Source organism: Symphalangus syndactylus, chromosome 6, assembly GCF_028878055.3.
Source record: "Symphalangus syndactylus isolate Jambi chromosome 6, NHGRI_mSymSyn1-v2.1_pri, whole genome shotgun sequence".
NCBI classification, from domain to species: Eukaryota; Metazoa; Chordata; class Mammalia; order Primates; family Hylobatidae; genus Symphalangus; species Symphalangus syndactylus.
In genome coordinates, this window is record NC_072428.2 from 71,308,746 (window position 1) to 71,322,866 (window position 14,121).

The 14,121-nt window shown below is 37.3% G+C and overlaps 1 protein-coding gene and 1 non-coding gene across 2 annotated transcripts in view; both read right to left on the reverse strand.

Annotated features, from left to right (window-relative positions):
* Nucleotides 1-14,121, reverse strand: part of LOC129485315 (N-acetylated-alpha-linked acidic dipeptidase 2-like) — a 61,181-nt gene that overhangs the window by 26,493 nt on the left and 20,567 nt on the right. Inside the window, exon 2 of the mRNA XM_055284672.2 lies at nucleotides 95-204. Coding sequence (XP_055140647.2) covers nucleotides 95-147 — 53 coding nt within the window. The 5' untranslated portion in view covers nucleotides 148-204. The remainder of the gene's footprint in view (nucleotides 1-94; nucleotides 205-14,121) is intronic.
* On the reverse strand, nucleotides 7,715-7,785 carry LOC129485561 (small nucleolar RNA SNORD56). Its single transcript, XR_008658701.1, has one exon. It is a non-coding gene; the product is annotated as a small nucleolar RNA SNORD56 (small nucleolar RNA).

Sequence of the window (14,121 nt, forward strand, 5' to 3'; positions counted from 1 at the left end):
GATCCTTGTTTTTATGAAGCCTATAATTCAATGAGAAGGCAAACATTGAATAAAAAAATTAAATGTAAAGAGTTCCAAGAATGAGCAATGTTACCTCAAATATGACTGTCGTCTCTGTAGGCGGCATCTGCAATCTTCAAAAGCCATTGTAAAAAGCCCAGTTAGCTGGCTCAAAAAGTCTTTGTCCTTTTGTCAATATAGACACTGCAAGCATTCAAAATTCTATGTTAATTAAGTTTGTAACAGAAGGCTGCTATCAAAAAGTAATTCCTAATTGTTACCATCTTGGCAGATACTTGTACTTTGCAAAGCACACTTAGCAAAGCAACACTGTTGACGTAGGGCAATCCTTTTCAATTTCTCCATCAAAGCTAATGGTATATAAAAACTTTTAGTATTGAAATCCAGTCTCTCAATGAAGCTATTTGACACATTTGACCTGCTCAGGATTCAGTGAGCCTGTAACATAACAAAACTCACCACTTCCTCCATTTAAGTTAAATTGCTCTTATCTAAGCATTTTTTCCTCCTCTTCTCCATCATAGCAGAGGCAATTTTGTAACTCTGAAGCTCAAGTTCCTTCAAACAGGCTATGGCAATGTTTGAAAACAAAGTGTCATATATGTACTAATAAAGCAGTATATATAAATTTCACTTGCAGAATTAAGCTTTAATTATTAAGCTTTAATAAAAAAGAATAGTGTTTAACTTGATGATAAAGTGATGAGATATTTGTCAAACCCACAGTCTCACCAGGTGCTGTGCCACAAAATTTCAGGTTTTGCTTGAAAATGTTGCCTTCTTCTGCATATGTGAGGCTCACTGTATAGATACAGACATTATGTCATTAGTGATGTCACAAGGTGGCATTACTAGAGAAATGAATAGGCCCACATGATTTTGGGGTCATCTAGAAAGCAATGTTCACTTTCAAAAATGTGAATGGTTGATGTTATGATAGCTGTGATTCAGCACAAGAATTATATTCCAGTTAGGTATTTGTTTCTTTTCTCTTTTATAGGAGAGGGTCTCACTATGTTGCTTCAGCTGGTCTCTAACCCCTGGGCTTAAGCAATCCTCCCAACTTGGCCTCTCAAAGCGCTGAGATTACAGACACGAACCACTGTGGTTAAGCATTTTTAAGATTCTGGGCTACAAAATTGTCAAAAATTAGTTTCAAACATAAAATAAGATGTTAGAAAATTAGTACATCAAACAAGATACCAGAACCTATATAACAGAGGAGAGGTGAGACAAAAGAAGTCTAGATAGTGAGAAGAGGTAAAAGACTGATAAAAGTGAGAAGAAATTTTAAAAGAAAAGCAGAAACCATGATTGGATGATTTCCTTCTGATGTCATAATTACTCTACTCAACAATAAATGTAGAAATTACAAAAGACCTACCAGGTTAATGTGTAAAATAGACCATGCATACCTTCTCATCAACATAGGATATGCCTCCTATCATGCTAACATTCTAGTTGGAACCTTGACACTGGTAAGTTGTGTAACTGAGCCTTTAAACAAGATTTTCCAACTTAACATTGCTCATCCCTCATCATTAAAATGCACCTTCAAGCTATTTTCCATGATAGTTTTAACTAATAGTGCCATAATTAGAGTACCTCCAGTGCTATTCCTTTACAAACTCTCATCCTATAGCCTCATTTACAGCTGCGGTCCCTGTATCCCTTTAGTATCATTTTATTGTGTATAAATGCCTTTATATTTCGAATCCTCTCTATAACATATCTTTTTCTACCCCCTCTTGTCTGACACCTATTTTCACTTGATACCACTTTTTTCTGAAAAGCAGTTAAATGGACATTTCCTTTTCTTGCCTCTCCATTGACACATGGGGTCAGAGAGGAAGGACAGATCTTCGCTTTGTCACCATTATTCCCTGTGCATTCTCTTCTGAAGTCACTTCCATCTGATTATATAATTTGCTTCCTTTTTTCATCATTGTCCCCACCAAGATATTATCCCACTTTCTCCAGTGGTTTTAATGGCTACATTGTAGAATTTGAGTGTGCCCCATTCTTTGGCACTTCACTCCTCATTTTCTTTCACACCTCACATAGAATTGTTTAGTATGTTCTATTGACTCTGCAATCAAAATGTGTCTTGAATCTAGCTGCTTACCGTCTTCACCAGCATTATTCTAATCTTAGCTGCAATAATCTCTCATGTAAAGCATTTTTATTGGGTTCTCTTTCTCCACCTTTGCAGACCATCTTTGACTCAATAGAATGTCCTTCCTAAGGCAACAATCAGATCAAGTTTTAACTTAAAATTTTCCAAAGCCCTGTCTTTAAATTTAAAAACAAAATTTATTAGAACAAGGATCTCTGAGGAAAAAGAAAAATATAAACTGAAAACAACCCCAATTTCCCCCAAATTTAGACTCAGTAGAGTGGCTACCAAAAACTCACACGATCTAGCTTTTGAATCTCACCTCCCTTCAAATAAAAACGGCACTAAGGAAATACATTCAAGCCAAATACATAGAGACCAGGCAACCACAAAATCAACAAAGATCACCAATATCATAAAGAAACAGACAAACCCAAAGGGAGGGCTTGTGGCACTAAGCCCTCCTAGTGATAAGTGTCATAAATTCGTATGTCTATAGATAAAGGAGGCTTTGTTATATGGCAAATGGCTAAGAAAGCCCCAGCCTTCTATAGTATTTTTCAAAGATCCCTACCAAAGTAAAATAGCAAGAAGGGGGTGTTTAACAATTTTACAATTGGAGGTAACTATTGGAGAAACTAAAATTATTTGATATTTTTATTGTGGTGAGTTGAAATTCATTTGTTATTTTAAAAGAGAATTATTTTTATTAAGTGGTTACTTTTCTTGACCAGCTAACCTGACCAAGGACAGTCTAATTCATAACAAGAGGAATATAATCCCTATTCTACAAGCCACATCCATAACCTCATGCTTCCCTAAATTATATTGCCAGTATTTGAGACTGAGCATTCATTTCCTGCTAAGTCTCAGACCACTCTGAGAAAGGCTGCCAGACATTTGCCAGCCCTGCTCACTACCATCCCACCTTCCAAGCAAAATTCTTTTTCTTAGGCTCAGACAAGCAAGGCTATTAATCAATGAGTGAAGGAGTTTTTCAGATCCTCTGGTGATGAAGTTATGGCACTCTCTGGTTTGTACAGGTTGATATGGTTTGGCCATGTCCCCACCCAAATCTCAACTTGAATTGTATCTCCCAGAATTCCCACGTGTTGTGGGAGGGACCTAGGGGGAGGTAATTGAATCCTGGGGTCCAGTCTTTCTCGTGCTATTCTGATGATAGTAAGTCTCATGAGATCTGATGGGTTTATCGGGGTTTCCGCTTTTGCTTCCTCCTCATTTTCTCTTGCTGCTGCCATGTAAGAAGTGCTTTCCACCTCCTGCCATGATTCTGAGACCTCCCCAATCACATGTAAGTCCAATTAAACCTCCTTTTCTTTCCAGTCTCAGGTATGTCTTTATCAGCAGCATGTAAATGGACTAATACAGTAAACTAGTTCCAGTAGAGTGGGGCGCTGCAGAAAAGATACCCCAAAACGTGGAATTAACTTTGGAACTGGGTAACAGGCAGAGACTGGAACAGTTTGGAGGGCTCAGAAGAATACAGGAAGATGTGGGAAAGTTTAGAACTTCCTAGAGACTTGTTGAATGGCTTTGTCCAAAATGCTGATAGCAATATGGACAATTAAATCCAGGCTGAGGTGGTCTCAGATGGAGATGAGGAACTGGTTGGGAACTGGAGCAAAGGAGACTCTTGTCATGTTTTATTAAAGAGACTGATGGCATTTTGCCCCTGCCCTAGAGATCTGTGGAACTTTAAACTTGAGAGACACGATTTAGGGTATTTGATGGAAGAAATCTCTAAGCAGCAAAGCATTCAAGAGGTAAGTGTTGGTAAAAAACATTCAGTTTTATAAGGCAAGCAGAGCATAAAAGTTAGAAAATTTGCAGCCTGACAATGCGATGGAAAGGAAAAACCCATTTTAAGAGGACAAATTCAAGTCAGCTACAGAAATTTGCATAAGTAGCAAGGAGCCAAATGTTAATTCCCAAGACCACTGGGAAAATGTCTCCAGGCAGTGTCAGAGAACTTCCCAGCAGTCTCTCCCATCACAGGCCCAGAGGCTCAGGAGGAAAACGTGATTTTTATTGGCTGGGCCCAGGGTCCCCGTGTTGTGTGCAGCCCAGGGACTTGGTGCCCTGTATCCCAGCCACTCCAGCTGTGGCTGAAAGAGGACAACATAGAGCTCAGGCTGTGGCTACAGAGGGTGGAAGTCCCAAGCCTTGACAGCTTCCATGTGGTGTTGAGCCTGCCGTTGCACAGAAGTCAAGAATTGAGATCTGGAGAGGCCAGGGGTGGAATGATGTGATTTGGCTGTGTCCCCATCCAAATCTCAACTTGAATTCTATCTCCTAGGATTCCCGCTGTTGTGGAAGGGACCCTTGAGGAGGTAACTGAATCATGGGGTCTGGTCTTTCTTGTGCTATTCTTGTGATAGTGAATAAGTCTCATGAGATCCGATGGGTTTATCACAGCTTTCTACTTTTGCTTCTTCCTCATTTTCTATTGCTGCCACCATGTAAGAAGTGCCTTCTGCCTCCCTCCAGGATTCTGAGGCCTCCCTAGCCACGTGGAAGTGTAAGTCCAATTAAACCTCTTTTTCTTCCCAGTCTTGGGTATGTCTTTATTGGCATCATGAAAATGGGCTAATACAAAGGTAAAAAAGATTAAAGAAGATGCAGAGAGTCAGAGAATCATGGTGGGGCCCAAGAAGATATAAAATAGCTGGTTCAGTGAATGGTCTCTGGCCTTCTCCAAGACCGAAACTGTACCTGGCTACTTTTCTAAGTCCCAAAACACACACAAGTCATCTGTCCACAACAAAACTAAGTCTCTAACCAACACAAACTTTTGTTTTACTTCTCCTTAAAATCTCTTTTCCTAAAAAAGACCCGGAATCTGGAAAACATTATACTAGGTGACATAAGCCAGACACAGAAAGGAAAATACGCATGAGCTTACTTCTATGTGGAATTTAGAACAAGTCAAACACATAGAAATGGAGAGAAGAATGGTGGTTTTCAGGAGCAGGAAGGAGGAGGAAATGGAAAGTATTAGGTCAAGGGGTAGAAAACTGCACTTTTATAGGATAAATTACTCTAGAGAGCTAATGTACAGCATGAGGACTGTAGTCGATAACATTGCATTGCGTATAAAAATTTGTTGAGGGTAGATTTTAGGTGCTCTCACCACACACACACACACGCGCACATGCTTACTCACACCAGTAATCGTGGTAGGTCATCGATAGTTTAATTTGCTGGACAGTTGTGGCCATTTCATTATGTATACATACATCAAAACACCATGTTGCACACCTTAAATATATACGATACACATTTTATTGGACTATTTCATAGAATTCTTTTTTACTGCCATATTGAGAAATGGGATAAAATCCCCTCAAGCTAAATATATAAAGCAGAGTATTAAATGTGCAATAATCAGAGGATAACTATAGTCAAATGAAAACACGGTTAAAAATTTTTCTTCAAAATGATTTAAAAAGCATTTCACTTTAGTCAACAGTGAAGGATACAGAGTCCCTAGGACTATTATTTTTGTCCTACCTGTTGTCATCTTTGGCATGGTGAGCAGGTGTACTACAAAAGTGGTGTTGCAACATCAAAACATTGCATTTTATATATTGCTTAGAGAAGAGTCTGTCTTTACAATTTATTGGCCTGAGGAGAACCCATCTCCCACTCAGCAAAATACAGTGAAAGAGAGACTCTAGCCTACTAGACAATCAGCTTTCCTGCATCTTATACTTTTATCCCATTTGATCAGTTCTGGTGAAACCAAATTTAAGAGTCATCTTTGAGTACAGAATTTCAGAATTTAGAGGAAGGTGATTCTTGTTTACCTTCCACTTTAAAAAATGCTTTGGATACTTGATGTGTAAGCATTGGGAAGTGACATTTCACCTAAGTGAAAGAGTATTTTGCTTATCATTAAAATGACTCCATTGTAAACTGTATTGCTTGTAATCTGTATCATTCTTGGCCTATGCTTTGGTTTCTGTTAGCTTCTATTTTGCAAGCAATATACATTACTCTAACTTGAACAGAAAAGAAATATAGTTCATGGAAACTCTGGCAAGATTAGAGAATCTTTTTTTTTTAAAGTGGGCAGTGATTAAAATGGCCAGTCAATCAGAACTATGGCAAAAATGATGACAGAGGAACAATCTGATGAGGCTGGTGTGGCTGCGGCAGCGGGACACTGGATGGCACCCCTTGTTTTAGAGACGATCCCCGTGATCACCACCACCATAGAACAGTGAGATCATGTGCCTGTGCTCTACCAGGGGCAGGGAAGACAGATGTCTAGACTTTATAGATTCTGAGACCATGAAGAATCACACAGCAGAACATTCCACAAACATAGAAAGGGTGTTCAAATGCTGTACAGACAAAAATACACCAGCAAACAATTATATAGTCTCTTTTTTTTTGCCTGCCCTATATCTGTACATGTTAATCTTCCAATAAACTTCCAAAAAAAACATCCCCAGTGGTAGTTTTGTAATTTTCACATTTAGCAAACAAGACTACACTCATCATTTCTCTAAGCAGACAGGAAAAAAGTGCATTAGAGTATTATTTAGAGAAGTGGTTTGCAAAGTGAAATCCCCAGACAACAGCGTCAATATTACCTGACAACTTGTTAGAAGTGCAGTCTCAGGACAATTCTAGAGCTATTGAATCAGAAACTTTTATTCAGAAATGAAGATAACTATTACTTTTAGAGTTGCTTTTATATGATGGGAAAAAATTGACCCAAACTCTTGTGGTTACTGCATCCAGCTGCAAATCTAGCTTTCTAGTTGATGCTCATTCTTCTTGTAGTTCTGTCATGATTCTATCTCAGTTGTCTCATTCTATGAGCAAAATTGTAAAGCATAGGAGGCTGGGTTCAGTGACTCACGCCTGTAGTTCCAGCTATTTGAGAGGCTGAGGCAGGAGGATTTCTTGAGCCCAGGAGTTGGAGACTGCAGTGAGTCATGATCATGTGACTGCACTCTGGCCTGGGCAACAAATGAGACCATGCCTCTTAAAACTAAAAATTTGGCCAAGATGGTGGCTCATACCTGTAGTCCCAGATACCTTGGAGGCCGAGGCTTGAGCCAAGGAGTTTGAGTCCAGCCTAGGCAACAGAGGGAGATGCGATCTCCATTTAAAAAAAAATAAAATTAAAAAAATATACATGTAATATGGAGAGAGAAAAGAAATTTAAGATAAGCTATAAGAATATATACATGTTGCAGTAAGAAATGAGACACACGAGATAAAATTTTTGTTTCAGCATTTCATCATAAAGTCACTTATAACTTCCTTCCACCACTTATCTCCCATATTCCCTTAGCTTTCAGCAAGTATCTCAGCTATTCAGAATCATTTACCTTCATTTCTAAGGGACCTGAACCCTTGCTGTACCCTCTTGTTTAGTAATCTCAGTGAACCTTGGATTGGCTGAGAACACTTTGCTTTGCTTTACTCAGAAGGTGGACTTTATTCTTCCCACCTCCCCCCCACTTTTGTGTTATTTCCTGTCAGTCCTTGAAGGGGCAAACTATCCCGCTCCCTCACCCTGTGTTTCTTCCATCCTCAGCTTCACTCAGACCCATGGTATCAACACTCAATGGGTGAACTGCTGTCAATGAAAAATATTGCCATCATTGTACTAGAACTTATTCTTAATAATAATAGGAGCAAACTGACCTTAAAAGTCAAGTAGGTCAAGTTGTACACAAATACCTATCACGGATCGGTAGATGGGTATTGTCAAGTTCATTTTTGTATGCTTTCTACTTCTGTTCCAACTTTGACATTCATTTGCGGTTTCCAAAAGGGAGGCAAAGACAATTTTACACTTTATAGTTTTCAACTTACAAGATGTCTGTAAAGACCTCACATTAGAATCACCTGGGACCTTTAAAAATGCCAATGATTGGCCGGGCGTAGTGGCTCATGCCTGTAATCCCAGCCCTTTGGGAGGCCGAGGCCGGCGGATCACGAGGTCAGGAGATCAAGACCATCCTGGCTAACACGGTGAAACCCCCGTCTCTACTAAACATACAAAAAAATTAGTTGGGCGTGGTGGTGGGCACCTGTAGTCCCAGGTACTCGGGAGGCTGAGGCAGGAGAATGGCATGAACCCCAGAGGTGGAGCTTGCAGTGAGCCAAGATTGTGCCAGTGTGCTTCAGCCTGGGTGGCAGTGGGAGACTCCACCTCAAAAAAAAAAAAAAAATTGCCAGTGATTGAAGCCTAATATTGAAGTTTCTGATTTATTAATAATTAGTCTGTTGCTGGGTGTTAATTGAGCTCCCCAAGTGATTACGCATGTAGGACTTCAAACCACTAATTTAGAACCTTGTGATTCAAAATGTGGGCAAAAATGAGCAGCATCAGTATCACCTGGGAGCAGCTTCAGGCCTCACTTTAGATTTACTCTAAATCTAAATATTTTATTTTTATTAAAACAATTAAGAACAGATTACAAGCTTCAACTACATCTAAATTCTTTGGATTTACTTTAAAAGAATCTACATTTTGACACAAAACCAAAGTGAAATAAATTAGCTTTTTTTTTTTTTTTTTGAGACAGAGTCTTGCTCTGTTGCCCAGGCTGGAGTGTAGTGGTGCAATGTTGGCTCACTGCAACTTCCACCTCTCCAGTTTAAGCAATTATCCTGCCTCAGCCTACAAAATATCTGGGATTACAGGCGCATGCTATCACGCCCAGCTAATTTTTGTATTTTTAGTAGAGACAGGGTTTCACAATATTGGGTCAGCTGGTCTCGAACTCCTGACCTCAAGTGATCTGCCGGCCTCGGCCTTCCAAAGTGCTGAGATTATAGGCATGAGCCACCATGCCCAGCCTAAATTTGCTTTAATTTGGAGAAGTACTGGTCTAGAAAACACAAATTCCCAGGAGACTCAAGTTCTTAAAATAAGTTGATTTCTTGAGTACAAGTTCTTCAAATGCATTCTTCAAGATTTTTTTTTTTACTTTATAAATTGACAAAGTTTATACATATTCATGGCTATATGGGGATGTTTCAATACATGTAGATGGTGATCGGATCAGGGTAATTAGCATATCTATCATCTCAATCATTTATTATTTCTTTGTATTGGGAACATTCAAACTACTCCTTGGTATTTTAAACTACATAATATAGTATTGTTAACTATAGTCATCTACAGTACTATAGAACACTAGAACTTATTACTCCTAACTAACTGTAATTTTGTACCCATTAACAAATCTCTTACTATCCTTCCTTTCTCTCTACCCTTTTCAGCCTGCAGTATTCGCTCTTCTTCTTTTTACTTCTATGAGATCAACTTTTTTTTAGCTTCTGCGTGAGTTAGAACATGTGGTGTTGAACTTTCTATTCCTGGCTTATTTTGCTTGACATTATATCCTCCAGTTCCATCCATGTTGCTGAGAATGACAAGATTTTATTTATTCTTTTTTATGGCTAAATAGCCTTCCTTGGTATATATATACCACATTTTTAAAATCCATTCTTCTGTTGTTGGAAACCTAGGTTGATTCCATATCTTGGCTATTGTGAATACTGTTGGAATAAACATGGGGATGCCGATGGCTCTCCAATATAATGCTTTTCTTTCCTTTGGATAAATTCCCAGTAGTGGGATTGCTTGAGGGGTTTCAATACTGTTCTCCATACTGGCTGCACTAATGTACATTCCTACCAACAGTGTATGAGAGTTCCTTTTCCCCCAGCTACTCAGGAGGCTGAGGCAGGAGAACTATTTGAACCCTAGAAGCAGAGGGAACCAGATTACACCACCACTGCACTCCAGCCTGGACAGAGAATGCGACTGTCAAAAAAAAAAAAAGTCCCTTTTCTTCACATCTTTGCCAGCATTTATTTTTGTCTCTTCTATAATAGCCATCCGAACTGGGGTGAGATGTTGCCTCATTGTGGCTTTGATTAGCATTTCCCTGCTGATTAGTGGTGTTGAACATTTTTTCATATATTTGTTGGTCATTTGTATGTCTTATTTTGAGAAATGTCTGTTCAGAGAATTTGCTTATATTTAATTAGATTGTTGAGTTTCTTTGCTATTGATATGTTTGAATTCCTTGTATATTCTTGAGATTAATTTCCTGCCAGATGAGTAGTTTATATTTTCTCCCATTCTGTAGGTTGTCTTTTCACTCATTTTATTATTTCCTTTGCTGTGCAGAAGCTGTTTAGCTTGATGTGATCCCATTTGTTTATTTTTTCTTTTGTTGCCTGTGCTTTTCATGCCTTATTCATAAAATCTTTTCCCAGAACAATGTCCTGAAGGATCTCCCCTATGTTTTCTTCTAGTAGCTTTACCATTTTGGGTGTTATATTTGGGCATTTGAGATATTTTGAGTTAATTTTTGTATAGGGTGAGAGGCAGGGGTCTAGTTTCATTCTTCTGCATTTGGATATCCAGTTTTCCAAACACAATTTATTGAAGAGACTATCCTTTCCCCAATGAGTGTTCTTGGCATCTTTGTAAAAAATCAATTGGCTGAGATATGTGGATTTTCTGAGTTCTTTATTCTGTTCCATAGGTCTGTGTCTGTATTTATGCCACTACCATGATGTTTTAGTTACTACAGCTTTGTAGTATATTCCGAGGTCTGGTAGCATGATACATCCAGTTTTGTTCTTTCTGCTAAGGATTGCTTTGGCTATTCAGGATATTTTTTGATTCCATACAATCTCTTTGGATTTTTTTTTTAATTTTGTGAAGAATGTTCATTGGTATTTTGATAGAGATTGCATTGAATCTGTAGGTTGCTTTTGAGTAGTTCTGTCACTTTAACAACATTAGTATTTCTGATCCATGAGCATGAATGTCATCTACAGTGCTATAGAACACTAGAACTTATTATTTCTACCTAGCTGTAATTTTGTATCCATTAACAATCTCTTACATCCCTCCTTTCTCCCTACCCTTTTCAGCTTGCAGTATCCTCTGTTCTACTTTCTACTTTTCATTTGTTTGTATCTTCTTCAATTTCTTTCATCAGTGTTTTGTAGTTTTCATTTTACCTCCTTGGTTACATTTATGTCTAGGTTTTTTTTTTGGTAACTACGGTAAATAGGTTTGCCTTCTTGATTTCTTTTTCAGCTAGTTTGTTTCCATAGATATAAATGCTACCAATTTTTGTGTATTAGTTTTGTGTCTTGCAACTTCACTGAATTTGTTTGTTCTAAAAGTTTTCTGGTAGAGTCTTCAGGTTTTCCTATAGATAAGATCATGTCATCTGCAAACAGGAACAATTTGATGTTCTCCTTTCCAATTTTAATGCCCTTTATTTCTTTCTCTTGTCTAATTACTCTTGATAGGACTTCACATTTATATACTTTGAATACTTAAAATGTTTACATAGATGTCAGAATCAACTTTCATTTTTCATAGTAAAAGAAGACCCTATTTGTTTTGTAGTTTTAATATTAATCAATTATTATTATCTGAGACAAATTATTTAACAAATTAAACCATCTCTTAAAATATATTATCACAAATAAATTCCATAAGGAAAATATCTACAACTGTTTTTATGAAAGAAAAAAAGACTTCTCTAAAGTTGCTTTGTCCTGGTGCTATGGCACACACCTATAAATCCAAGCATTTTGGGAAGCCATGGCGGGATGATCCTTTGAGCCCAGTAGTTTGAGACCAGCGTGGACAACAAAGTGAGACCTCATCTCTACAAAAAATAAAAAAGAAATTAGCTGGCTATTGTGGTGCATGCCTGTGGTCCTAGCTATTCGGGAGGCTGAGGAAGGAGGATCACTTGAGCCAGGGAGGTGGAGGTTTCACTGAACCATATTCACGCCACTCCACTCCAGCCTGGGCAACAGAGATAGACCTTGTCTCAAAAAAAATTAAATTAGTTAAATTAAACATAAAGTTGCATTGTAGTTAAGAAATTGGGAAAGCAGAAAATGCTTCTTTTTTTTTTTTTTGAGTTGAACAATGAGAACACATGGACACAGGGAGGCGAACATCACACACCGGGACCTGTCAGGGGGTTGGGGGCTGGGGGAGTGATAGTATTAGGAGTAATACCTAATGTAGATGATGGGTTGTTGGGTGCAGTAAACCACCATGGCACGTGTATACCTATGTAACAAACCTCCACGTTCTGTACATGTATCTCAGAACTTAAAATGTAATAATAATAATAATAAAAATGGCAAAAAAAAAAGGAAATGCTTCTTGTTAGAACAGATTACATATCCTCATTGCTTTTTATAATAGCCTATAATAACAGAATATCCACAAGGTGGCAGTAATATATCAGTTTCATCCTCTGAAATTAAAACTTGCCTATTCAATAATACAATGGATCCTTCTGAATTCACTCTAAGACATAGAATACAGCAATTTGACTTAATAATTAGCCTTTAATTTATAGTTTTGTATTATCACCTTAGTGTTTTGAATTAGTTTGTATTTTAATATACTTAAATGAATTAGTCCTATGCAAATTGACTAATTTGACATGTGAAGGTGTTTTTATTCTATTTTCAGAAGTTTGGCTTTAAAAAAATTTCTAAACTTTGATATCTGGTGAATGTTAATGTTTTTATCTTATTAAAAGGTGACAGACCACAGGATATTCAACTGACTTTTTTTAACAAGGATGCAAAATCCGTTTAAAGGAAGGATACCTTTTTCAACAAATGGTGCTAGAGCAATTGGACATTCATAGGTACAAAAACTAAGATTGACCTAAATTTATACTTTATATAAAATTTAACTCACATAAATCACAGGCTTAGGTGTGAAATGTAGTATTACAAAACTTTAAGTTGTGTATGGTAGCTCGTGACTGTAATCTCAGCTACTACTCAAGTGGCTGAAGCAGAAGGATCACTTCAGTCCATAGTTTGTGGCTACAGTGAGCAATGATGGCACCACTGCACTACAGCTTGGGCGAAACCTCGTCTCAAAAATAATAAATAAATAAATTTATTAATTCATTAACCTTTTAAAAATAGAAGAAAACTCTTGAGACCTTGGGCTAGGCATAGAATTTTTAGGCTTGATATCAAAAACAAAATCTACAAAAGGAAAAAGTGATAAAACTGGACTTCTTTTTTTTTTTTTTTTTACTTAGAAAGACCCTGTAAAGAGGTTGAAAAACTGAATTACAGACCATGAGAAATAATTTGCATACCCTATATCTGACAAAGAGCTTATATCTAGCATATGTAAAGAATTCTCAAAACTCAATAGTAGTAAATAAGGTATCCATTTAAAAAATTGGCATATGTGACCTCTGTGTATTATAACTTAAACCTCATGTGACTACAATTATTTGAAATGAAATAAACAAAACAGTAATGCCTGTTTCTAGCATATAAAATAATCAGAGGACATAGAATTTTACAAAGTTAAATTATTGGGCCATTTACTTAATTTAAATATTTTTAAATGAATGTACCCATTTTGCTTGAAGCTGTGTGCAAGTATGCTTGGTTTTTTTTTTAACGATAATATGGTCACATGAGCATATACTTTATTTTTTAAAAGTTTATAGTTACCCCACACAAGTTCTTATTGATTCCCTCATTCTTAACACCTGCACAGTATTTCATTTTATAATTAATGGATTGTAGGGTTTATTCTTTTACTATCACTTGTGTTGTTCTAATGTTTTGTTTTGTTTTTTTTCACTAGAAAGTGTTGCAATGCACAAAACTACAAATATAAGGAGGGTCTTTTCTGGATCTCTATTGAAAAACTTTGAATAAAAATTACAAGTTCAAATCACATGTAAAATAAACATTTTAATTAATAGGGCTTTTATGCAAGATGTTAGTAGCAGCAGCACAGTTTTATTAATATCCCTGAATCTCTCACAAAAACTGACCGAGCAACTGGGATAATGAAGTATTAACTATGACAAAACAATGTAACAGGGTGTCATCATGAACCTTTTGTGAGGTTAAACCACAGGGACCCAGGGGAATCACCAACTTTTTTGGAA